The sequence below is a fragment of the Toxorhynchites rutilus genome, chromosome 1 (assembly GCF_029784135.1).
Source record: "Toxorhynchites rutilus septentrionalis strain SRP chromosome 1, ASM2978413v1, whole genome shotgun sequence".
Classification (NCBI taxonomy): Eukaryota; Metazoa; Arthropoda; class Insecta; order Diptera; family Culicidae; genus Toxorhynchites; species Toxorhynchites rutilus.
Window position 1 is genome coordinate 151,806,713 of NC_073744.1, and position 27,281 is coordinate 151,833,993.

Consider the following 27,281-nt stretch of genomic DNA (forward strand, 5'->3'; position numbering starts at 1 on the left):
ATGTCATGACTCACAAATACTGGTAAGCATTTGTATAATATACATGGTACAGCAATATAAGATTAATACGAGCGAGCGAAACAAAAGACAAATAAGCTTTCCGCATGCTTTGCCACATACACGGCCCCTACCGAGATAGATATTGTTCTTCTTCATGCGCTCATTTTTTACTCTTAGAAAACTCTTCCCAACTTCATTTTATAATCAGGTGCAATACTATCACGTATTTGCTAAACAACTTCTTAAGCATCATTAGTCATGTGGATAGCGTGGTCGTGTAAATTAGCTTTGCATTCCAGCCGGCCTAGGTTCGATCCCCATTGGTGGACGTCGTATGGACTTTTTTTTTGCACAATCCCAAATGAAATGAGAAAAGAGAACAGAAAGAGATGTCTGCACGCAAACATACAAACTATTTTTAAGCTTTCAAAATAGCTCATTATTTGCGCATTTGACTCAACAGCACATTAAATGGCATCATTTCTGCCAACGCTAGTTTGGGTGTAGAAAAAAAATCAGCAACATGGTTTCATTCGGCAATAGTCTAGAAAATTGCCAAGCTTTACATAATAATTTCAACATAAAATGTGTTCCAAAAAGGTGCCAAGTTCTTAAAATCTAAAAGATTCAAGTGTATAAAAATGCAATGAATAAAAATTACTCAAACTTAAAGTATTATTGCAATTTTTTTTCGTAACTTCGAAACCTTATTCAGAGAAAATGCTACAATGTATTGTATCAAAAGTATAGTTCCTTTTTCGAGACGATTTTAAGAATCGACATTTTGGCTTCTTTGTAATATGACAGCTGTTTTTCGGCCAGGCCATAAGTCGTTGACCGCAACAAATTGTGATCGGAAGAATCGATGGATGTGAATCTCGTATCAAAAGGACCTCGCATTTCCTTCTCTGGCATTAAGAGGCTATTTCTGCACCTTAACTCGGAGACTGATTCTTAATATATCTGATGAATGTGGAATTATCAAAAAGCTACAGGAGGGTTGCGTCCGAGACACGACCGCATAGTTGACGTAGGATTCCGTTAGGCTATCTGTTGATTTTGAATATGTTTGAAGAATTACATCTTTAAATTCTTTTATAATGATTTGGTGGCCCTGAGAAAGACAATTTTGTTTGGTAGTTGGGTATGGTTTGTTTACTCCATCAGTGTTTATCGAGTGATGATGACAGAAGTATGGTAAACAGTCGTTGGGTGGTGAGTATCAGATAGAAGATGCCGAAGTGGAATTATATATGATGAGAACCGCCCTCTGTGACCCAAGACGAGATGCCTCCTGTGTTATGTATGGATGAAATAAAGATAAAAGAACTCACCAATATAATATAACATAATTTCCAATACCGAACACAATTATCAATTTTTCTCATCAGTAAAAACATGTTACTTTAATATAGAGAAACTTATTTGAAATGGAAAAGGTAATTTTGTTTTAATGGTGTTTATTTATGAAAATTGAAATAGTTTCATATATCAAGTCATTTTTAACATTTTTTACTTGGTAGCAGCATACAATTTTACAATTACACTTGTGCTAAATTTTTCACAATACACTATCGGTCATTGATATGAAATTTCACGAACATTGAAGTTCCAAATTTAAATTTTATTTGCTAGAATTAATCGAATCACTCACCCTACGTACAATATAAAAATGCCCCCGACTTGCCTATATTTGTAGTGCCGATTCCCCTCGGGCATCTTGGTTTTGATGTCTCTGTTAGGGAACACATTTCGGTGGGAGCAAAAGCTCCCCCTACTTTCATATATTTGCAATGCCGATTTCCCCAGGCAGCTTGGTTTTGATATCTCTGTTAGGAAACCGCCGTATATGTCGTCAATTTCGACCAATTAGAAGTGGATATTTCCGTTGGAATAGGGGTTGAGATTATTCAATTGTTCGATAGTTAGTTTCATGACATATATTATTCAATTCGATATAAAAAAAAATGGTATGGAGTGCCGAAATCGATTGACGCAAAAATTTAATCAATCCATCATGAAATGACTGACCAATAAGCGTTTGAAATTGTACAGTTTCCACGATGTGCTCGATTTTCGATATTCAATTTGTACCCCAATATATTCCCGAAAGACGTAATCCTACGTCAAAAGTGTACCACAAACGATCTTATCCGGAGAGGAGAGATGATGTGACATTTCAGATGGTTCAACATTTTTATAACTCAAGGTATCTTCATGACTCAACAAAAAAGTACAAAGTTTATTGGTAAGAAGGTAGACAGACTAAATGTGAATGTGATTAATTTAATATTCAAAATTGAATTTAAAAAGAATCTTTAACCTCTATATCTTTGCTAAAAATCTATGATACAGATTCTGTATCTGAAATATGGCGTAAAATCTGTAAAATGCAGAATATTCTGTATATATGGCAACTCTGCCTCATACGAACAAGTCTTCCATGAAGGCAATTCTAATTCATTCGGCCGCTGATCCGATTTCTTTTAAATTTGGTACTCATGTTAGAAGCTACCAATTTTTTTTTCATACGACCAAGCAAACCATTTGTCATGACAATGTCATGCGAAAATCCGAAAACAGAATAGAAACTGAGAGAGGTTGGCGTCGACATCATGCTTCATATCGTATGAGTCATACCGTATGAGCGCCAACCTCTCTCAGTTTCTATTCTGTTTTCGCATTTTCGCATGACATTGTCATGACAAATGGTTTGCTTGCATACGACCAATTTAAATTATTATTATTTTAAAAGTGATCCGCGGAATCGATTTCCATAACAAATATTAGGCTGTCAAAAAAGTCCTGCGGTATTTTTTTCTGAATTTCCATTTGTTCATAAAATTAGTTACAATCATCTGTTTTAAGTCAAATATGCGCCGTTTTGTTCGATGACTTGTTCCCAACGAGATGCCAACTTCATAATAACCCTGTTATAGAAGCTCGCTTCCTTATTGGCAAAAAAACTCGGATAGCCAATTTTCACAGGCCTCTTTTGTGGCTAACTTCTGACTACCTAGCTCGTTCGCCATGGACAAAAACAGGTGGTAGTCACTTGGTGCAAAGTCCGGACTATACGGCGGATGCAAAAGAACCTCCCATCCGAGCTCCCGGAGCTTCTGGCGCGTCACCAAAGAAGTGTGTGGCCTGGCGTTGTCCTGATGGAAGACAATGCGGCCTCTGTTTATCAAAGATGGCCTCTTCTTCATGAGTGCTACCTTCAAGCGGTCCAGTTGTTGGCAGTACAGATCCGAATTGAGCGTTTGGCCATAGGGAAGCAGCTCATAATAGATTATTCCTTGACAATCCCACCAAATACACAGCAGAACCTTCCTGGCCGTTAATGAGGGCTTGGCCACCGTCTGAGCCGCTTCAGCGGGCTTCGACCACGACCGTTTGCACTTCACGTTGTCGTAAGTGACCCACTTTTCATCGCCAGTCACCATCCGCTTCAGAAACGGGTCGATTTCGTTGCGATTCAGCAGCGATTCACATGCGTCGATACGGTCAAAGATGTTTTTTGCGTCAACGTGTGTGGCACCCATACATCGAGCTTCTTTGTGAATCCAAGCTTCTTCAAATGGTTAATAACGGTTTGATGACTTATCCCCAGCTCTTGGCCGATGCTACGGCTGCTACTATGCCGGTCTTTCTCGGCTAATTCAGCGATTTTGTCGCAATTTTCGACGACAGGCCTTCCGGAGCGTGGCGCATCTTCGACGACCTCTACACCAGAACGAAAACGTTGAAACCATCGTTGTGCGGTGGAAATGGAAACTGTATTGGGTCCATAAACTGCACAAATTTTGTTGGCAGCTTGAGATGCATTTTTGCCTTTGTCATAGTAGTACTGTAAAATATGTCGGATTTTCTCTTTATTTTGCTCCATATTTGCGACACTATAACTCACGAACGACTTAACCAAACAAAACACTGTCAAGGACTATATCAGGACTATAAATACCTTTCCAACAAGCTATAGTATGACTCGATACAATGAATACAACTAGAACTACGCGCTTACAACGACACCTCGCGGAAATACCGCAGGACTTTTTTGGCAGCCTAATATATTGGGCTTCCTGGAATCTGCTGGTGAGTGACAGGCGCATGCTCTTTTGTTGTGGTCATGGCTTTCACATTATCCTGACCATTGGTGTACACTACCTTATAGATGGACAGTTTAACACATTGCGGACCGCTCACGAGATTTCTCGTGTTTCGCGTTCCGTCTGTTACGGATGGATCACGAAATAACCAATGTTTTCTACACTTGAAGGTTAAATCCTTGGTTTCCCAAGAATCTAAGAATGCCTACCGTTGCCTCGCTTTCGTCTAATCCACATCGAAGGAAACGATCGTGGAATCCGAACAAATGAAGCGTTCAAGTTTGCCCCAAAACGTGCGGTCCTTAATGTGTTAATGATTTTCGTATTGATAAAACATAGGTTTCATGCCGAAATATCATTTTGTCGGTCGTGTTTGCACCTCATTCCAAGCACTTTATTGCATTATCCGCGATTTTCGTTATGTGCGGTGACTTTTCCATACTATTTTGCCGATAATCGGGATTCTACTTTATTTAAATTAATTAGACATAAGGATTTTAAGTAACAGTTTTTTGAAAAAGGAAAAAAACATTAATGATGTTGAATACACCCTTTTAAAAATTAGTCGTCATTGATCATATGATAAAGAAAATTGGGATTTTGGGTAGCTCTACGTTTCAAAAAAAATCGAAGAGATCGCCTCAAAATTTGCTGTTTTCCGCTGATTTTGCGTGGGATTGCTCTTGGTTATGTTCTCGAAAAGGAAAGGTTCAATTCAATTCAGATATAAATATGGCGGCATTCCGCTAACCAATGTTGACGATGTAGGAACTTTTGAGATTGCAAACCCGATTTCAATGACTCAAAAACCGTTTTCAGTACTTCAGTACGCTCTAGCTGGTCCTACTACCGACACGGAGTGAACAGATAATTAATATCGTCAAAGCCGAACAGAGTCTGTTGATTGTAACTATGAAATGCATGGCATATAATCCAGCGGCAGACGAGTTGAGAAGCTCCATACTGCATATTTCAATGGTTCATTAAAAAAATGATTTCAAATGATATTGCTCTACGGATCCATTGTGTGGAAATGAAAAACATTTTTTGTATTGTGGCTATATTTACAGATTCACTATTACAAGCTCTCCACTAGTAGCTTCACGAGTGTATTCAACCACAAAAAGCATCAAAAACCACATTCTGCTGATTTAAAAATAAAAACGAACGTCGAATCTCGGCAAACAAACAAAACCCCCGTTGCAAAAGCTGCGGATTATGATCGCCATAATTGCCAGCAAGATTCAAAAGCCCGTGCTATTACCGTACCACAACTTCCGCTCGAGAGTTGTAGGTCAAGTCCCGTATTTACGAATGTTTCAACATTTTCCCCACCGCCACAGACCCTGCAACACGGTGTTGTCGCTCACCGCCGAATCTCTCGGCCGCACGGAGAGCTGGAGCTGACCCAATTTCCCGAACACACCACAAGAGTCCCCCGCTGGAAGGCTCAATCTCCCCAGTTGTTCACCGAAAATACGTGTTCCAATTCGAGGAGTGAATACCTTGTAGTACCCGTGAAGATTAAATCGTAAAAAACGCCCTCCAAGAAGAAACTGCCCATTCAGCAAGCGAACTGTGGGAGTCAGGCAGTCTGGAAAAACAATTTGGGTTTCTCCGAGTAGCAAGTGCTAGTGAATTGAAGCTGTTAGAGAGCGAGGCACTCAGCGTGTGGAGAGTGAGCGCTGAGGTAGCTCGTAGCCAGAAGAAGGTCCTTCCGATGGTCTTATCTTGATTGTGCGAACAAAGAGAAATCCTTTCTTCCGATCGATTTTGCGCCACTTGAACGAAACCATCCCAAAACTGACCTTTGCAGCGGTTTTGGCATCACATTTTTGAGCTCCATCTCCTTGTTGGCGGCATTATTCTTCTCTGCTGTATCACTTTGGCTACCTCCGACTCCGCCGAGGGTTCGTCCCACGGGGAGTGTAGCCATATTATCACTACTCTCGACGTCCACGGTGGCCACCTTCATCTCACCGGTGACCATTTTGGGGCCGTTCGATCCCGTTAAATGCTTCACTTAAAATCCACTGGAAATATCACTCGGATCGTCTCACCAGAGACACTTTTCACTGGCTCACAGCGGCGACATTTTGTTGGTCACAATCCGATTCTGAAAATTCACAATAAATTTACACAGAATGCTCACTCGTTGCTGAAACGCGGTGCTGAAACTATTTGTTCAACTTTCGTCCCAGCGAGCCAATTTGAGAAGGGAACACAGCCACCGTTTCAATAGTTCAGTGACTCCTGAAATATCGCCACACTCGCTAACCCGCAGAAATCTCTTCCCCGAAAAGACGCAATCCGCGGATTAACACCAAACACAAATCGAAAACAAATATCCTGAAGGGAAGCGATGCTGCGTCCTGAGAATGAGAGCCACACACATACACACTGCTGGCGAGTGAGAGTGACAGGAGAGTGAGGATGCTGCGCGTCTGGATGCTGTGTGAGTGACCCTGCCTTGCTATCGGAGGGCGATCGCTTTTCGATTTTTTGTTAGGCGAATTTTTCCCTTCTGGGGTGGGGTCGATACTGGCAAGCTAGGACGAAAAAATTTGGGAAAAACTATTCGTTTTTCACCTAAGTATTTCACTTCTGTCTCAAAACACAAACTCTGTTGGCCTAATTGGCGAGCACTAACTTGCATTCGCAAATTCACAACCAACTCTGGTTTTGTGCGACATTAAGCCAATTCTTGAGCGAATATTTTCCAACCCCGTGCTCCGTGAACTCCGAAATGTTATTTCCAGGTAATCCTGTGGACGGAACTGACACTATTTTCACAAGAAATAAACTTTCTTTGTCCCAGCACTTGGCAAACAATTTCAATTTTCGAAGGGGGCCCCACTGAGCTCCAGCTATTTTCCACTGAAGAAAGAACCCGCGCGACACAGCGAAACGGTGAAACGGTGTGAACTGCGAATCGCCCGAATGTAGACTGAGTCCACAGGAGGCACGTAACTGCGAGATGCGAGATGCGAGAGTGCCCCGCGAGATGAATCCCGGTGAGTGCCGTCCGTTCTCACGACAGCAGCATCAGCAGGGAATAAAACGACGGATACGACTACACGTACCGATAGGGACGTGATTCTTCTGAGGAATTCTGCTTGCTGTGTCTTTCCTCCGTGACACGACTGTAGAAGGAGGGTTAATTCCTTACGCTTCATATGCTGCGGCGAATAGCCCATTCCGTGGGGTAGTTGTCTGCTTGGGAGGTTGCCGTGGGGTGGCGGGAAAATCAAGAGTTCGAAAGTGTGTGTCGGTGTGTGATTTCGCTGCAGAAGGAGGCGTACTTCGGGTGTCCTTAGCCTCTTACTGGCAGTGGGCTTTTGTTTCGTTTCTCATGCATCGAGATCGATGCGCACGGCGAGAAATGGCAACTCATCCAGTTTATAATAGTTTTTAGTTTACACAACATTTGAATTGCTTCTCAAAATAATAAGATTTTAGTAAATTTTCACCCAGATTATTTTTAATACTACTGATGAGATCATAATGAAGTAAACTACTGAAAATATTTAGGTCACATTCAGTAATTTAGATTTTTGTAAGTCGAGTTAAGAAGTAAGAAGTTCAAACAATATTTCGGGTCATTTTCAAAGATGGGGCGAAGATTTGGTTCAAAGATCGGAACGATCAAAATTTTCTCAACTACTCAAATATTAAAATTTGGTCAAGATACTCTCATATCATTGTACATATAATAAAATCTCACTTGATAGATTTATTCGACGTTTGAACGAACCCTCATCATTTTTTTACCAAATTTATTAGCCTCAAAGCTTGGCTCAAGCTATCCGTTATTGCATCGAATACATAACATTCGTGCAACGAATACATCTTTTATGGGAATTCCAAATATCCAAGATCCACGAATAACTTTGTCTCAAAAATCAAAACTAGGCAATTTTTCCAGCAACCCGAATCAAATCCCAAATCAATGGATGTTGATCCTTCGGTTAGATCATGACAAACAAACTATGGCAACCGACTTTCATTTAAAATGCTTAGGCCCACCTCAAACTCCAAGCACACAATTCGGCACTGAAACGATTTGCCAGTATTGTAGATATCAATGAAGAAACTGAACATTACGAAAAGTAGTTCAAGGTAAAACATAATAGAGAACGAAACCGACTACCATACACGAAAGTTGCCCTATCTAACGGCAACATGAAATTTGTTATTAGACACTGATGCTAATATTAATATCATTGATACCGAAGAATGTACAAATGATTCTATGTAGAGATACCATCTGGTGGGAGTTGAAAATTAGGACACTTGTCACTGCTACGATTATGACCAAACCATTGTAAATCTGCGAGATGTAAATAAATAGAAAACACGTGAAATTTATTTATTTAACACTAGCTGACCCGGCAAACTTCGTCCCGCCCAAAATTTGTTTTTTGTTATCAATACCTTCATTCACGTTTTCTTACTAAGCGCAAGATCATGAGTCCAATCGCAGAACTGTTCACTGATTGATCTTCTAATCGACTCCGATGAATTTACCTTTAACTAAAAAATTCCTAGTACTTCTACCAGAACTGATTATAATATCAGATTATTTTCAGACACAATTTTCGTTCAAGATTTTCAACCACTTGCAAATAACATGTTTCTCCGTTACATGGAATAAATGTTTGATACAGAAAATATGATAGAATAAAGACAGACCCCTCCCCTCTTCTCCCCTTAGAGAGGGGGGGGGGAGAAGTGTCTATTAACTATAGAAACCGTTCGTGTCCCCTAAAATCTCCACATGCCAAATTTGGCTCCTTTTGCTTGATTAGTTTTCGAGTTATACTGAAATTTGCGTTTCATTTGTATGACAGCCCACCCTAAGAGAGTGGGGAGGAGTGTCGAACACCAACCAGAAACATTTATTGCATCCTAAAACCTCCACATGCCAAATTTTGTTTCGTTTGCTTGATTAGTTCTCGAGTTATGCAGAAATTTGCGTTTCATTTGTATGGGAAACCCCATTAGAAAGGGAGGAGGAGTGTCGAGCCAGACAGACAGACAGACAGACAGAAATCCATTTTTTTATACATGGATGGATTTCTGTCTGTCTGTCTGTCTGATTCATATGGACTCGGAAACTACTGAACCGATAAACATGAAAATTGGTATGTAGGGGTTTTTTGGCCGGGAAAGGTTTTCGTGATGGTTTGAGACCCCTCCCCCCTCTCTACCATATAAATGAAATGAGAACTAATCAAGCAAATCGAGCCAAATTTGGGATGTGAGGGTTTTGGGTACGATAAATGTTTCTATGAGGGTATGACACCCCTGGATCAGAGAGGGGTTCCATAAAAATATAACACATATTTCAACCAAAAGTATTCCAACCAAACATGACAATTGAAACTTTTCGAAAAACTCTGAAGGAAAAAGGGAAAATTCGGAAAATTAAATTCCCATATGTTCTGCAATTACCTAGCATTGTTAGTCCATTTGATGTTTGCGCTAGCGAAATTGATCTTTGTTCGAAAGTGGAAATGAATTTTCAGGTGATGAAACGCACTGCTATATCTTCTTCTATCTATACCAATAAAAATGCCCAATTTCGTTTCATTTGCTTGATTAGTTCTCGAGTAATGTAGAAATCTGTGTTTCATCATTTGTATGGCAGTCACTCCTTAGAGAGAGAGAGAGGGGAGTCTCAAACTATCATGAAAACCTTCCCCGGCCTCAAAAACCCCTGCATACCAATTTTCATGTCGATCGGTTTGGTAGTTTCCGAGTCTATAAGAATCAGACAGACGGACAGACAGACAGACAGACAAACAGACAGACAGAAATCCATTTTTATATATATAGATAGATAGATATTTGTTGAGCAATCCATTCGGTGAAAATACTCTGGAGATGATGGCTTCTGTCTTTTCACGAGTACAGGAGATTTTTTGGCGGTTTCGAAGTCATCAAACATCAACTGCAGTAGTACCGAACTATGGGTATAAAACGCAAGAGCTCCTTCTGCAACCCAAATTTTCTGAACGGCTGGATTTCTACACCACATAATTCAGCATGGATTTGAAAGTGGATTCGAATCGAATGTTCTGGCAATGTTTCGGTGTTTGGATATGCTTTTCCTAATCATATCTACCTGTAATGTTTCATTGTTGATTTCAAACTTCTGCTTCAACAAAATGACTGAATCTAAATACAGCTATGAGCCACCGACACTTATGAATCACATATGCAAAGTTGGCCTCATAATCCTTAAGTTCGGTAAAACATTTCTAGTAGTAGTACATTTCTGACATTTCTGAAAAAAAATTAACTTGGAATATCGAGACAAAAAACGCAAACATCATCTTGGCCAGTGAAATCCAATCTCCAAATGAAAATAGATGAAAGATCTCGTGGATGATCCAACTGCTACTCTTTATATGCTCATAAAAAAAGGTTTTACTCAAAAACATAGTACACAGAAAATAATTCTGATTCTGCAACAAAATTGAATTTCTCATGAAAATCAGGACATAGTCTAGATTGTGAAAAATAAATCAGGACGCCCCGAATAGATCTTAAAATCAGGACATGTCCTGCTAAATCAGGTAACCCTACTTCTGTAGGAGTCTTGAGCCACTCAGCAATTCCAAATGAAATCGTCCTAAAAATGCAGATTTTAAAAACTTGTATTTTTGATTCCAAAGAAAGTGTGTATTCCGTTTGGGTTGGAGGAAATATGAGTTTTTCATTGCAATTGGGAACTGAAAAATCTTTTTTATCTTAATACAAACTTCAATCAATCAAAAAAATTGTTGGAAATTATAAGAAAATTCATAAAATTTCATGAACATGACGGTATAACACGACAAACACATTAAAAGAGATTATTTACTATAAAAAAGACAATAAATTAGAAATATTTTTTTTAAATATCTCGAGAATGGTTGCATTTAGAAGGAGATTGATATAACCTGTTTTAAATCACATCAGAATTCATAATTTGTGGCTAATGATTGCTAACATACAAAAATTCGAAGTTTCGAAAATTCCTAAAAAATTCGAGGTTCCACAAATTTCGTCAAAAATAGTTTTACCATCCTGGGTCCATTTTTCAAATTTTCTACATGACTTCTATTTTATATGAAAAAATTGAAAAAAATATGAAAAAATACATATTTTTTGATATCGCAAATTAAAATTTTATTTTGTAAGTAAAAAAAAAGTACTAATTTTTTTTCTCAGTGTATATTTTTTTCAAATTAAGCTAACAATACTCTATAACTCTTCCAAACACACTATTTCGGTACGACTCATATTTTTTGAGATATAAATTATCAAAGATTTCTCTTACTCAAATCGATACGCCCTTTTCAAAAGTTACGCTTGAGTCAAAAAATGAACCATAATGATGTATTTGGAAAAGTTGTTGGAAATTATAAGCAAATTCATAAAATTTCATGAACATGACGGTATAACACGACAAACATATTAAAAGGGATTATTTACTATAAAAAATACAAAAAAAAAGGATTTTTTTTAAATATTTCGAGAATGGCTACATTTAGAAGGATTCTTAATTTGTCACATCACATCAGGATTCATAATTTGTGGCTAACAATGATTATTAACATACAAAAATTCGATGTTTCGAAAATTCTTGGGCCCATCTTGGGCCCATTTTTTAAATTTTTTTCATGACTTCTATTTTGAATGAAAAAATTAAAAAACAAATTAAAAAATATGTATTTCTCGAATTTTTTTCTCAGTGTACATTTTTTTTCATATTCAACCATCAATACTCTATAACTCTTTCTAAGACACTATTTCGGTACGACTCATAGTTTTTGAGATATAAATTATCAAAGATTTCTCTTACTAAAATCGTAGTTCCGATCGGGCCGTCGTCGCGTGCAGACGTGTTTCTTTTCGCTCCGCGATTGCTTGTTGTATTGTCGTTCTACCTTCTTGTGTTCTATTTATGCTTTCTAGGTGCCAGCGGTTGTTTGTTGTTTCCGGTGAAAAAGTTCAGTGATTTCGCGTAAAAGTATCTTTCACGACGTTCGCTTAAATTTCCTTGTTAGTTGCCGAAAAAGTAGTGAATGAAAAGTCTATTGTTCGGCGAAGAAAATATGTTTCTGTGTGTGTTGGTGCTTTTGTATTCATTCGTCTGTCTCTCGTTCTAACATGTTCGTTCGCTCAGTTCGTTGAGAGAAAGATTCTCTCTGGTATTCGCGAGGCATGTGCGCGAGTGTATTTTTATTCAAGCGGCACATTGAGAGTGATTCTATTTTTATTTTGCGTAATCGTCAAAATTATAGCGGTATCCGTATCATACCACTACGCGGTAGAATCCAGTTTCGCAAAAGTGTTTCGTCGGATTGCTATTAAGCAATATATCCGATTCTAGTGGCGTTTGAAAGTCGTGTTTGAAAGAAAGCACAAAATTCGATTATACGGTGGAACTTTTTTTTCGTTTTTCCATGTGTTAATCAACGAAACCTTGTTTTAATTTTTGACGTGTGTAGCATAAGAAGTCTCACTCTTCACCGTGTGTAATAATACACGAGTGTGACGAAAAGAATCACCTACAAAGTGCGGAACTCCGAGTGATTTTAGGAATGCAATTGCACCCATATGCGATCTTTGTAGTGTTTGTATCACGTTGCTTATTTATTAAATATTGAACGTGGAAATTTCGGTGCATATATATGAGTGCGTAAGAATGATAAATTGTAATTGGAGTTCTATAAAACAATTGGAGTTCTATAAAGCGTAGAATAGTTCTCTCGGTGACCTTATCAGGTTTCCCAAATATAACTCTTCGCCTTAGCGGTTGGATTTAGATTTAAAGAACGTGCGATAAAAATATTACACATCCAATTAGTTTTATAGGTTTTCCTTCTCAGGATACCTAAAAATGACCTTGTCGATAGTTCGCACTTACCACAGTGAATCCTGATTCATACCTCTCCCTACTAACAACTATCCCTTCCATGATAAACGCTAGGGAACCACGCTATAGAGGCGACCCTTCTGGCCTTCGGGCGGCGAATATCATACTAACATTCCTTCCCTTCCCCTGGTGACTGTAAGGACGTGGCCGGTGTCGTTATTGACCATTTAAAGTTCGAATCACCGAGAACTGCACAACGAGAATGATTTGCTAGTCCCAAGCGTCATTCTGTGTGTTCTTTGTGCAATTTGATTGGTTCAGGTCAATCACGGAGAGCAACTACGAATTGTACAGTCTACCCAAGCTCAAGCTCAAAGATTTCTCTTACTAAAATCGATACCCCCTTTTCAAAAGTTACGCTTGAGTCAAAAAATTCCCAATTGCTGTGGAAAACTCATATTTCTTCTAACCCAAACGGAATACACACTTTCATTCGAATCAAAAATACTCATGTTTTGTCATTTGTCGATTTCATTTGGAATTACTCGATACTGAAGGCGAATGAACTTTCGCGGTTCGTGAACTACGTAAACATGAGATGTGCAATAATTTCAGAGAAAAATGTAAAATACAATGATCGTTTGACAATTCTTCCACTCACATATTTTGGTAGTCATAGGCATCATATCAAACGTAAAAGGACGTTCATCAAATTTATTTGTAACGAAGAACATAATCTATTACAATAATTTAGATCGTTTTTTGACGTAGGACTACGTCTTTCATTTCTATACCGGGGTGTAAAATCAAAGTTTCGAAACCGAAAGCGTTACGCCGGAGACCGAGATTTTGAGCGTTAATAGATCCTAAACAACTGAACGAAATGGTGTGATAAACACTTCATTCGAAAGATAAAATGTCTACGCGTTATATACTTGTTACTTTTTGTTCCAAAAACTTGTTTCAATAGCCTTAAAATTGTTCTCAAAACAGGCTATTGAAATCACCAATCGGTATATAAGCGAGCGCCGCTCGGAAATCCACTCAGTTCTAATTGAACAGCGATTGGAGCATGTTGTCGCTGTTGTGGTGAAGCTCTTCGTTTATCATGAAAGCGCGGATGAACGGTGTCACCAAGAGCCTGTTTGTGCACCCTAGGCCAGAAGGGAATCCATCAGGAGGAGAGTGATGCCACAAACGGCTCCCCGGGAAGACATCGCTACACACACATACACGCGCGGAATTCTTTCCGTTTGGATGCCATTCAGCATCGAGAAAGTTCCGGAAAGATCTAATCATTTCTGGAAAATAATCTACCAGTTCCTCTGGGAATTTAAAAACATATTCATGTGAAAGAGTTTATTTTAATGTTTTCTATCCATGTAACACTGTGACCAAATATTTTTCAATCAAGTGCTATTAACAGGTGGTTATCGAGTTAGTATTAACTACTGGTGGGCTTCCAGTATCGAGGAAAATGTGGAAATATCTAATCGTTGCTGGAAAATAATCTGCCAGTCCCCTTTGAATTGAAAATTACATTCAAGCGAAAGAGTTTATTTTAATGTTTTCTATCCATAAAATATCCATATAATACCTTTGGTTTTGTGATTTGTCAATCAAGTGCAGTTAGCAGGAAAGCTTTTGAAGACTATTCTTCAGAACAAGGTTTTTCAGTATCCTATATTGGATGCATAAAACCTTGTGCCGCCAACGTAACGCTCTCGTTTTCGAAGTCCCCCAAATATTCATCTATTCATTTATTCAGAATGGATTTAGATTCAACTTCAAACAAATAATCTCTAAATCAACGGTAGTCCTACGTCACCCTTGCGGTTATACCATAGATATAACCCACTTCCTGTTTTTTAGATCCTAGATACAACCCCTTAGGGGAAGTGGGGGCATAGTGGTCATTCTAAGGAATATGCCCATTTCCAGCGCCTACATATCGCTTCAATCACCGTTTTTGGAAGAATATTGCAGTACAACTTATTGTTATTCAACACGGTTTCACACGGTTTTTACTTTAAAAATTAAAAAAAGTACATTTTTCATTTTTAGAAAAAAAGTTGAAAAATCGAACATTTTTTAGCGTGGAGGCAAAGTGGTCACCCATACATATCATGCTAAATTGTATAAATTTATGCGTTTTTTTGTCAGAATTTGTTAAAATCATCGTTGAAATAGTAGGTACGTGTATGAAATAAGCTTGAGCTATTCGCCTAGAGTCGTAATTGAAATTTTCTCATACATACAAAAACGTAGTAAGAAAGACATAACGTTTCACATAATGAGGCTTGGTTTAGTTGGTGTGGCATATTTTTCCACGGTCAAAACCACAGAAGGGACTCCTTCAAGAACAGAATGTGATGAGGTATATCAGCTTTAGCAAACATAACATTGTAAGTCATTATAAACCACTGACCACTTTGCCCCCAAATATCAAATTTATTCCTATGCGAATTAATCACTGAAATTAAACCAAATATCTCTTCACCTCACCTAAAATATGTGAACAGTCGTCAAAACTGATGTTTTGTCGAAGATATCAGGTCGAATAAACTAAATTTCACGAAAAAAAACCTTAAATACGATGTGCACAAAACTACGGCCGAACGGCTACCGAGAAAACGATTTCTGTTTTTATTTATATTTTGACATGCGGTAGCTCTACTGAAGTACATGGTGTCTCAAAAGTCATTGAAATCCTCAAACATAAGGTGAGTATCAATGCGGTGTCTGTAGTCAATAGTTATACTACCAAACAAGCAGGTGACCACTTTGCCCCCCCCATGACCAATTTGCCCTCACTACCCCTACATTTTTTTCATTTAGAAAATCGATATCCCGATACCGATACTTCCAACCATCTTCCTGCATAAATAGTATTTGTGTTTGAATATAAACTTGTATGGTTTGAGCTTGTGCACAATTTCACGGACTGCTATAATAAAGCTATAACAATTTTTCGATGACTATATTGTTCGTAGAGAAAGTGTTTTGCTTCAGAAGGAGCAAATAATATTAATTTAGAAAAATAGATGAAGCATTTTCTTGAAAAATACAAACTCCTGATATATATTTATTATAAAAGTTACCGAAATCGCACGAATAGAACCAGATAAATTACGAGTTGTCGTTTTGCGATTAAGTATCACGTATACGTACCCAGTTGTGACGATGAAACAGATGGCGTAATGACTGAAAGGTGTTTTTTGGTATCGAATTCCAATGGAGAATTTCAAACTAAACAAAAACATAATTTTACAAAAAAATAGAAATTCTTTACTATATAATTTTAAATTCATGCAATATTCAGTTATCACTCGATTGACATAATCGAAAATGTTTCTCTCCGTGCGTCAATTTCCTTCCTCGGGACGTTACTCGTTTTACGCTTACAAATACATCCTCGAGACCACACATAGCGTGTATGTTGCCTTTGTTCGCTCCATCCATCGATTCGAATGCGTTGAAATAGCGCGAAAAGCCACACAAAGTTCCTCTGTACGACAACCCTTACCGTACGCGGTGCACATTCGCCCCTCCGGCGGCTGCAAACGCATCTCCCGTAAATCCTCCCTCACAGTTTTTCATGAACTGGAATAATGTAGTACACCCGATGCGCCCTTCGCGCGCTTTTCTTCCAATCAACTCCCAGTCAATTCTTTTGTCCTCCGCGTCACGGTAAAACAATACTCCTTGCCAGACTTAGAGGGGTTCAGCCTTGGAGTGATCTCTTCAGCCTGTTAACGGGAATGTGCTTTTTCCCACCTAGCGTGAGAGCAAATTTTCTGAGGACTTTAGAAATTTCACTATTGATTTTTCCACTTCCCGCGGTTGTGTGCTCGTTATCTTCCGAAGTGGTGGGAGGGCGCATATGCTACGCTAGTGGGACTCACAGGTAACCCAGCGAAACTCACCGGCGCTCATACTCGCGAGATGAGTGACGGAGGCAAATCTGGTTCGGAAATTTTCACCCCAGTTGTTTTTCTTCTGCATCTCGTGCGATTTGGTAGAAATCCGAGGTTATGTTGAGGAAGGCTATGTAGGCTTACCGAAAGCCTTAAATCCTATCGCGTAGACAAGGGATAAGAGATGTTTTAGGAAATGGAATTTCTGGTTGGTGCTGTCGAAAACACGGAACTCTAATCGCCAAAAGAGGAATGTTTTTCGCTCAAATCGTTGTATACCTTTGTTTATTCTTCAATTGCTGACTCGCGTTTTTCAAAACTGTCGTATGAATATGACAATATTTTGAGACCAAAAATATCGAAATGCAATACACAACAAGCCTTTCAAATCGCGATTTCCATCGCTGCCAAATCGTTCCGAATCAATTTTTGCGTGCATATAAACAACAAACAAACGCTGCAATCCGGCGATAAGCCCCTTTTAATATAAGCTCCATGAGAACAGTTCACCCATTAAGCTCAGCGATAGTTTCTCAATAAACAAAACCCGGAAATGTTCCATCATAGCCTTCCCATTCTACTGCTGTTGGTCGGAACCATACTTGCGATGAAGCCAGCTCCAGCTCCAGCACCAGCTCCTAAGGCCTCAGCCCCTAAGGCCCCAGTCCCGGATGACCAAGGATTCCGACAACTTTGCTATCCGCTGTGCGCAAACCGCTGTTTCGACGATCGAGGCGAATGTGCGGCCAAAATGTGTCCCAAGATATGCTGTGAGAAAGCTCCCAGATGCTGAACGATCCACCCCGAGTTATCTGGCCGTAAATAAATGTGTGCATTGAACTGATCTAGTCTTGTTTCTTCCCCTATCCTGCCAACCCGAGCGTCGCCGTCGCCGTCGAGCCGTTGATTTATGGGAAAAAGTTTTATGACCTTCAACTTGAACGAGAAACGGTCACGTGTCGCGAAACGCTCCTGGGAAGGAAACATTAACGGCCCATGTGGTGATTTCATTATTGCATTGTTCCGCACGCTGCGTTTTGGGGGGAAGGTTTGCCTCGTTTCCTGCGCCTTACGAGGGTGGAAGACCGTTTCCCCTAGGCTATCACAAGCGGGAAATGAATTGCAGATTTCACGCCAGAAAGCATATTCATCGTAGTTCTCATCAAAAAGGGTGGCATTGTATATTAGAGAGACTCGTCGTATGAAAACAAAATTTTGGGATGTTTGAATGATTAGCTGTTTCTCGGGATAACGAATGGGCAGGATGAAATCCTTTGGAACTATCACTTCAAACGCTTCGTTGAGTGAAGGATGAGGGTGTCACAATCCTCCTCTCAGAAGTCGTCATGGCTGACATTTTCGGAGCAAAATTACAAAAAATAACACATTCCCTCACCCATGTTCGTTAACATGTTCGGATTTGGTGTGACTTCAAAACAATATTCTGTTTCATTTCCTGCTTCCTTTGTATTATTTAATTCAGGACATTCTCCTGAACAGTCATTCCGTAGTCATTCCATGCCAAAACGATACATGTGGTTGGTATTGTTAGATTTCTTTGTAATTGGTAGTTTTGTTCCTTATCACAAAATATTAGACCCGTATTTTTTAGTTTTTTCATTAGTGTACCCTTTTCTATATTAGGAAGATCCGCAAAATCATGGTTTTCCAATTTTTCCCAAAAATTATTCTTTTTTTCATAACATTTGAAATACTGTACCAATTCAGATGATCTGTATATACCAATAAACTAGTCGTTTTTGGAAAAAATATTACAAATATTACAATCGGATTTTGCTTTCGTAATTATTATTGTATTTGTTTTTTCTAGTTTACATGGTTTCGGACCAAGGGCACTATATCTCTATATATAGAAATGGATTCCTGTCTGTCTGTCTGTCTGATTCTTATGGACTAGGAAACTACTGAACCGATCGACATGAAAATTGGTATGTAGGAGTTTTTGGGGTCGGGGAAGGTTCTTATGATAGCTCGAGACCCCTATCCCCTCTCTAAGGGGGGCTGCCATACAAATGAAACACAAATTTCTGCATTACTCGAAAACTGATCGATCATATGGAGCCAAATTTGGCAAATGGAGGTTTTAGAATACAATAAATGTTTCCATTGTGATTTGACACTCCAGGAAGGAATTGTCCGATTTAGAGTTGTCTTTATTCCATCATCTTATGTATAAAATTCTCGTGTCACGATGTTCGTGGTCAAACTCCTCCGAAACGGCTTGACCGATTTTAATGATATTATACTCAAAAAACTTGGTAGGCATGAGAATAGGTCGTAAACTATATATGATATCCCGCTAGGATACCTATTACTTTATATTTGATACCGATTAGGGTGATCCCATGCAAATAAAATCGGAATAAATTTGTTTCCGTATTTTTGGCATAAATTTGGCTTGAAAAAAAACTTATAACCATATATAATCAATTTTCACCCTCATCTCCTTTTTTATCGCGATATATTTATTTTTATATAAATGATATCAAATAATTGATTCATCGTTCGTTTTTTAAACAGGACGAATTTATTTACGTTGTTTAATGCCAGATGGCACTTCGTCCTCTTCATCGAATTTCACCCTACACATACGCAAGTAACCTCAATTCGACTAAAACTAGGAATATCGCCGGTGAGCTGGAAGCCTTTTTGGATGAGCAGGATGAATTATTGAAATTATTCTAATCACACCCATGCTCGGAATGTAAAATAACAGTCACGCTATTGTCGCCAATCCTGATAAAAACCCGATTAAAGTGCACGTGTGTAGATCCAATGCGCCACAGTTACTTTAATTATTAGGAACATCATTACTCATTTTGAATTAATCTATCTATCTATATATATGAAAATCTCGTGTCACGATGTTTGTTACCGAACTCCTCCGAAACGGCTCGACCGATTTTGATGAAATTATACTCAAAATACTTGGTAGGTATGAGAATAGGTTGTAAACTATATTTGATACCGGTAGGATACCGATAACCATACATTTAATACCGAATAGGGTGGCTCTATGCAGAAAAAAAGATCTGGATATTTTTTTTCAAAAATTTGACTTCATACCATACATATAACCTTAAATTTTGACCCCAATTCCCTATTTTTAATTGCGATATTATTATTTTTGTGTCAAAAATATTCTAATAATTTTTACCGTTGTTCGTTTTTTCAACAGAACGAATTCATTTAAGTTGTTCAATGACTGATAGCGTAACGCCCGCTTCATTGAACACCCATCTACAAATACACAAGTAACATCAATTCATCTAAAGCAGGGTGCATCTCCGACGAGCTGGAAGCCTTTTTGAATGAGCACAATGAGTTATCGAAATTCTTCAAATCACATTTGCTCGGATTACAAAATGACAATCACATATTGCCATCAACCCTGATAAAACATCAGCTGGAGATCACGCGTGTAGATCCAAAGGAATCATGATAGCACGGTGACACGAGAAATTTAATGCGAAGAAAAAACAATAATCTGGAATTCATCGTTGACACACACCGTTCTTACGACTCTCGCTATGTTCTTCTTCAATGGCACTAACGTTCCCAAGGTTTACCTTCTCAAAGTAGTACTACTTGCGTCATTTTTATTAGTAAATAGTTGAGATTTCTATGACGAACAATACGCCTTGAATGTATTCTGGAGTGGCGAGCTCAAGAATACGCGTGACTACAGTGCAAGTCAGAAGGGTTTCTTTAACGAAAAATCTCTTGCATAAACATTAGACCAACGAGACCCCGTCACAGATACTTAATTCATTATGAACATCATTTCTCATTTTGATTTAATATTTATGAACATGCGACGAAACAAACAGAGGGCGCCGTCGAAGGATTTTTATATTTATCATATGGTGATTTGACATGGTCAAGAAATGCCAGTTCAAGATATCGTAAGCTGTGCCAAAAATTTATGGTCGACATATACGCGAAGGTAGAGATTGAACGACTGCAATTCTTACTACACAATCAACAAAAGCGGTGCGAGGAATAATACATTCACTTGCGAGACACTATCATGAGCAACGCCGACACAGCTTTAGTTATAGCCAGGCCAAAGCGCAATGCATTGTCATGATATTGCGCGTGTGTTCAAACACAAAATGAAGTACGATCGTATTCGTCCCCACATATTGTTGGTTGTATTCTGTTGAATGGAAAAAGCGCAATTTTGCATTCTGTCCAAGCTCAAGTCCAATCGAGTTGAGCAAATGTGACAACCTTGCCACGCAATTCGACGTAAACAACATTGGTCTCCATGTTCCATTTCTATGAAGCAAAAATAGTAATGGTTTTTCGGGTGGAATAAACACGCAAAATTTAGCATTCAAACACATTCAAAACAAATTTAGCATCCAAACGAAATCGAATAATAATTTTCATTCAAATTTCAACAATTTAGAATTATTTCCGGAATTATGCCGATCAGATAGAGAATAAATTGAACCATAAATATGGATGACTTATTTTGACCATTGTTTCGCGACAAGGCGAACGAATTTAAGAGTGTAAAAGTCGATTTCGATCGAATTGTAAAATCCGATCACTCATATGCATATATGAATATTGAGTTCTACAAATCGGTGAAGAGTAATAAAAACATCCATGAATAAAGGAAGCAATATGGCTGTGTTTCAAACTTAGATTACCGATGTGAATACTCCTTGATTGAATGACAACGATAAAATAACGCGATTCCAAACAGGCCGATTAATCAGCTCCATTGAAGTTAGCTGGCGTATCGCTGTTTTCCAATTTATGAACGAGACCAAGCTGTTATAAACTAAGCCATGTTGAAAATCACATGCACGTATTTTCTAACAAGGAGACAGCAATAAATATTAATTTTCTATATTTAATTTTTTCTACTTTACGACAAACTTATATTACTTTTTTCAGTTGACGTTTAACTTTTAAGAGATCAAACATGTCAGTTACGTTAATGAAATACACCAAGAAACATCATATAACCTTTCGTTCAAATCATTTAATTCGTTTTTTATCGGTCACATTCGATTTATTTTAAAGATCGTTAAAATATTCAAACACACTTACAAAACATTAGTGTGTTTTATTCAACACCCAAAATATTCACTAGAAATAATTTATTTGGCAGAACAACGTTTGCCTGGTCAGCTAGTCTTATATATAAAATTCTCGTGTCACGATGTTCGTGGCCAAACTCCTCCGAAACGGCTCGACCGATTTTAATGATATTATACTCAAAAAACTTGGTAGGCATGAGGATAGGTCGTAAACTATATTTGATACCGCTAAGACACCTATTACTTTATATTTGATACCGATTAGGGTGGTCCCATGCAAATAAAATCTGAATAACTTTGTTTTTGTATTTTTTGCATAAATTTGGCTTAATACATATAACCACATATAATCAATTTTACCCCTATCTCCTATTTTTAATCGCGATATTTGTATTTTTATATAAACGATACCAAATAAATGATTCATCGTTCGTTTTTTAAACAGGACGAATTTATTTACGTTGTTTAATGCCAGATGGCACTTCGTCCTCTTCATCGAATTTCACCCTACACATACGCAAGTAACCTCAATTCGACTAAAACTAGGAATATCGCCGGTGAGCTGGAAGCCTTTTTGGATGAGCAGGATGAATTATTGAAATTATTCTAATCACACCCATGCTCGGAATGTAAAATAACAGTCACGCTATTGTCGCCAATCCTGATAAAAACCCGATTAAAGTGCACGTGTGTGGATCCAATGCGCCACAGTTACTTTAATTATTAGGAACATCATTACTCATTTTGAATTAATCTATATATATACAGGGTTTTCCATTTCGGGCTTCCGAAAGTATACAGCCCTGCGCTGACAACCGTTTGACATAGCTGTCAACCAAAGCGTCATATCGTTAGTTGTCTGCCATTTTACAATATGGATCGTTTTAGCATCGCACAACGTGTTAATTTTGTTAAATTATACTATAAAAATGATGAAAAACCGGCAAAGGTTTTCATTGTGGCGAATTTTGCATTTGGACTTGCACCTACATCCATATAAAGTCCAACTGGTACAAAAATTAGAGCGTGGTGACCATGGAATGCGTCGGGCATACGTCGATTGGGTGAACGAACAACACCAGCAAAATGCTGAATTTTCGCATCACATTTTCTTCAGCGCTGAGGCACATTTCGAGCTCGGTGGCTATGTGAACACCCAAAATTTCCGTATATGGGACACATAAAATGCACACGTGATTGTTGAGAGGCCATTGTCACTGTTTGGTGCGCATTATGGTCTGGTGGAGTCATCGAGCCGTGTTTCTTTGAAAATGAGAACGGCGAGACGGTAACTGTGAATGGTGAGCGCTATGGCCGCATGTTAACCGTTTTTTTTGCCCCAAATTGAAAATATGGATACGGATAACATGTGGTTTCAGCAGGACGGCGCCACGTGCCACACAACACGACCGAACATGGCCATATTGCGAACGAAATTTGAGGGACGCATAATTTCGCGTTTTGGTGATACCTATTGGCCGTCCAGATCATGCGATTTGAACCCGCTAGACTTTTTTTTGTGGGGTTATGCGAAAGACCGTGCCTATGCCAACTCTCCGCAAACTCTTGAACATTTGAAAGACAACATTCGTGAAGTTATGACCGACATACCGCCCCATATGTGCCGAAAAGTCATCGAAAATTACCTGTTCCGGATCAAGGTCTGCGAGGAAGCCCTAGGTGGACATTTGAATGATGTTGTATTCCACACATAATGGCATAAACCAAACTTTAATTTGAAAGTTTCATCGAAGTTCGAATTCTAAGTGTGTTTTATTTCAATTTACTTTCGGAATTTAAAGTTGGAAAACCCTGTACTTCACTTCAACTAATCACAAAACTGGACGGTTTAGCTAGCTCCCATTCAGAACAAATTGCATAGCTCCGCATCGGCACAGCAATATTCATCACAACCTTCCATCAACCTACAATCATCTAGGCTGTCCCAGCACTTTATGTTGCAATAACGGCCACATTGATGCTCAGCTTCCGGATCTTCAGTTGGAAAAATACGCGAAAAACCTTCCACGACGTGCTTAAAGAATGGCGGCAGCAGCAGAAGAAGTCGGAACAATTGTCGAAACATTATCTGACAGAATGAATTTCCATCCCCCCGTTAACCATTAACATGCGCTTGGAACCGTGTATGAAGTCAGGAAAATCCATTTGTTATGTTGCAGAAATTGATTATCAAATGGAACACTGAAACAGGTTCATATATGAAGCCGCAACAGTGTAAAACCATCGAACACACGTCGGTTTACCCTCAGTACGTGATTATCGTGATTATCAACCGTCAAACATCATTCCCTCTGAGAATCGCAATCTACATGTCGAAAGCTATCGGATACGTGCATCTGCAACGCTAATACATGACTATGCCAGAGAACGGTTCTGTATTTCGACTCAATCTGTTACATCATCTTTGCGGGAATGATGTGAAAGATATGGCGGAGATGATTACTGCTGAGATGATGCGAACAAAAAGGTGCCATCGATGGGGGCGCGTTATGTTTGTGCATACTAGACAGACAAATCTCAACAAAAAAAAAAAAATTAAGTTTTAACAATACTTCGAACAAGGCTAACCTTCTTCGTCTTTTCTCCCTCTTGGCGATGACCGGTTGCCAGAAGGTCCAGAAATCGCTGGTGGAAATGGCGGGGAGAAAATTTGTTCAGTTCAGGCTTGATGTTGCGCCACACTAGAATAACTTCATCATTGGCTGTCTGGAAGAACACTTACTTTGCATTTTTAGGCTTACGGCCCTCGATTATGTTCCGGATGTGCGTTCGCAGGTGGATCCCATCGTCCTCGGAATCGGTGACGGTCGTTCCGAGCGCGTCCTCGTCATCGGTTCCGTTGCAAGGCACTAGCGGTGTTTTGTGATGTGTCGGTGTGGTGTGCGACCCAAAACCGTCTGGGTTTAACTGGGGGACGGGAAACTGAAGTTAGTTTAGACACAGGGGAAGTAAATTCCGGACAGAACCTACCCTAACCATCGTGCCAATCTGTCGACTCTCGGGTCTGCTCTCGAGCAGACAGTCACTTTCACGGTCCATAATGTTCGTGTTTTCCGGCTTGGCCAGAGGTATCGTTATCGGTATAGTGCGTCGCGGAGTTGGTCCCAGTAAACGTTCATGCATCTCATGAAGGTATGGGCAACGTATCATACCGTGCTCGAAGCTCGTTGGTATCTAGAAACTAGTGGCAGTGCTGTGGAATAGAGATAAGAGAATATTTTTTTTTTTATTGCAAATAAGTTTTTAATTTCGATCGATTCAACAACAACAACTAGCGAGAATTTCGCAATCAAAACGGCAGTGTTCCGCAACGTAGCGCTACTCTGGCTCATAATTTATTTTGTTTTCGTCCGCCGCGCCGCCACTTTTCTTCCGCGGCGGACGCAAGCTGTTATATTTCCCGCCAACCGAACAGAATATGGGTCATTACGCCTCGGGCATAAACGTAGTTTTTTTTTTCTTTGCCTCAGTCATTTCCACTCCTTTGTTTGGAAAAAGGAAGTACATAAATATAAAGAAAATTATAACGCCCTACCGCTGCTGGAGCTAGGAAAACCGGGAATGAGTTGGTCGCGGTTTTTGTGGCAGGTCCAAACAACTTGGTTCCGCAATCGCCATTTCCAGTTGCATCGGCATTTTATTGGTCCGAAAACTTCCCTACTCGACCAACATCTTGCGCTAATGTGTGTACATGTTTTTGTTATTGACTCTATTTTTGTGATTTACATGCCAATGTCTACCACCATTGTTTACTTAAGCATCGAAAGGAGCGTGTGAGCACATGTGTGTTGTGGCTGGGTGGTTGGGTGAGCTCATGTAGCATATAGCATTTGTGGTTAACAGGAGCGATTCTCGGCGCGGAAAGGATTCCGTGCACTAATGGATATAGAGCGTTCACTCCAGGGATGTTTAGGTAAAAAAAAGCACCGCAGTGACAACCCCTGTGGGGGTTTGTTTTATTATTATTTGTATAATATGGGTTGGGACACGGGGGCAAAGCAAAAAAAAAACTAACCCAGTTTGGTGGTAATCGTAAAGTCTTCTCCAGAGCTTGGAGGTGCGAGTGGACGACAACGAAGGCGCGAAATGTAGAGTCGGGATAGTTTTGTGCATAGTTGTGGAAATAAAATGAGATGATTTTAATAATGCCATGACAGTATTTAATTGCATTTCCTATATGAGGGCTCCAACACAGTTTCATATCAAATAAAATATTTGCGGAAGAAATTGAGAGTTCGGGATTCAAATACGAATTTTTGCCGAACGGATGATCTGTTTGGTAGAAATGCGAAATTTTAAACTTGAGCAAGAAATATAAAAATAGTATATTTGAAATTGCAGGATGGGGTTCAGAGTAGCCGAGCATGACTATTTTGTAAATTTCTCGAATATCGTTTATCATGAGTGCCGAAAATCTTGGTAAAACAAGTCGGACTCGATTATCCGGAATTTTAGACTCCATTATCCGGAGTATTTTATTTGTGATTTTTTTTTATTTTTAGATCAGATTTTGAATAATTACTTAATATGCTTTATAAATTTGATAGATCAATCAGTTGCGATAATCCGCAGTAGATTTATACAGCGCGGACTCGATTATATACAGTCTCCGATTTCTTTTCACTGTATATAATCGAATCCTGTATATAATTGAATAAAAAAAAAATTCTATTTGTTTTTATACACATATTTACCGTTTTTGATTATAAAAGAAGAATTTAATTTTTGATTAATCCCCTTTAAGTCATAAAATACCTTTCTCATATGAAAAATCCTAATTATTTCAGAATATGGTAGAGGATCATATTTGATGAAAAAAATCCTTCTGCGCATAAGTTCGAATTCCAACAATGACAGAGTTATTAGTTTTTTTTTTCTCTGTTTCGGGCCCTGTTTGCCTTAACTGGCTCTAATTCAAAAAATAGGCTACGTAGGACAATTAGGTTGCTTGCATTTGAAAGATATGAAAATTTTATACAGGATACTGCTGTGAAACTTACAAACTAGTGGATTTAAGTAACATTTTAGAAGTGAAAAACATCAATATTTGTGGTTTTTAAGCTTTATTCTTAATTTTATCCAAAACCAAACCAACCAAATTGAAGCTTTCTAACCGCTCTAAAATTTGTTCTTTGACACCCAACTTCTATCTTTTTTAATTTCGCTGCAATATCATATTAAACAATTCCTAGTGAATCTTCCACTAAAATCTACCACAATCACGATTTTTACTTAACTGTGCACGTAATTGCCAATTGACTTTCACTTTAATGTTGTTTAGTATTTA

General features: G+C 38.8%; 1 protein-coding gene across 8 annotated transcripts in view; it reads right to left on the reverse strand.

Annotated features, from left to right (window-relative positions):
* The window catches only part of LOC129768263 (proton channel OtopLc), a 114,142-nt gene that overhangs the window by 32,110 nt on the left and 54,751 nt on the right, over positions 1-27,281 (reverse strand). For 4 of the 8 annotated variants that reach the window (XM_055769800.1, XM_055769793.1, XM_055769785.1 and 1 more), the window contains exons 2-4: positions 24,965-25,187; positions 24,717-24,901; positions 24,563-24,619 (exon numbers count right to left, since the gene is read on the reverse strand). In XM_055769800.1, the coding sequence (XP_055625775.1) occupies positions 24,563-24,619; positions 24,717-24,901; positions 24,965-25,144 (422 nt within the window). In that variant the 5' untranslated portion in view covers positions 25,145-25,187. Of the gene's footprint in view, positions 1-5,917; positions 6,226-6,698; positions 7,062-24,562; positions 24,620-24,716; positions 24,902-24,964; positions 25,188-27,281 lie in introns of those variants that run through there. The other 4 variants (XM_055769807.1, XM_055769842.1, XM_055769833.1 and 1 more) reach the window with 4 other exon arrangements.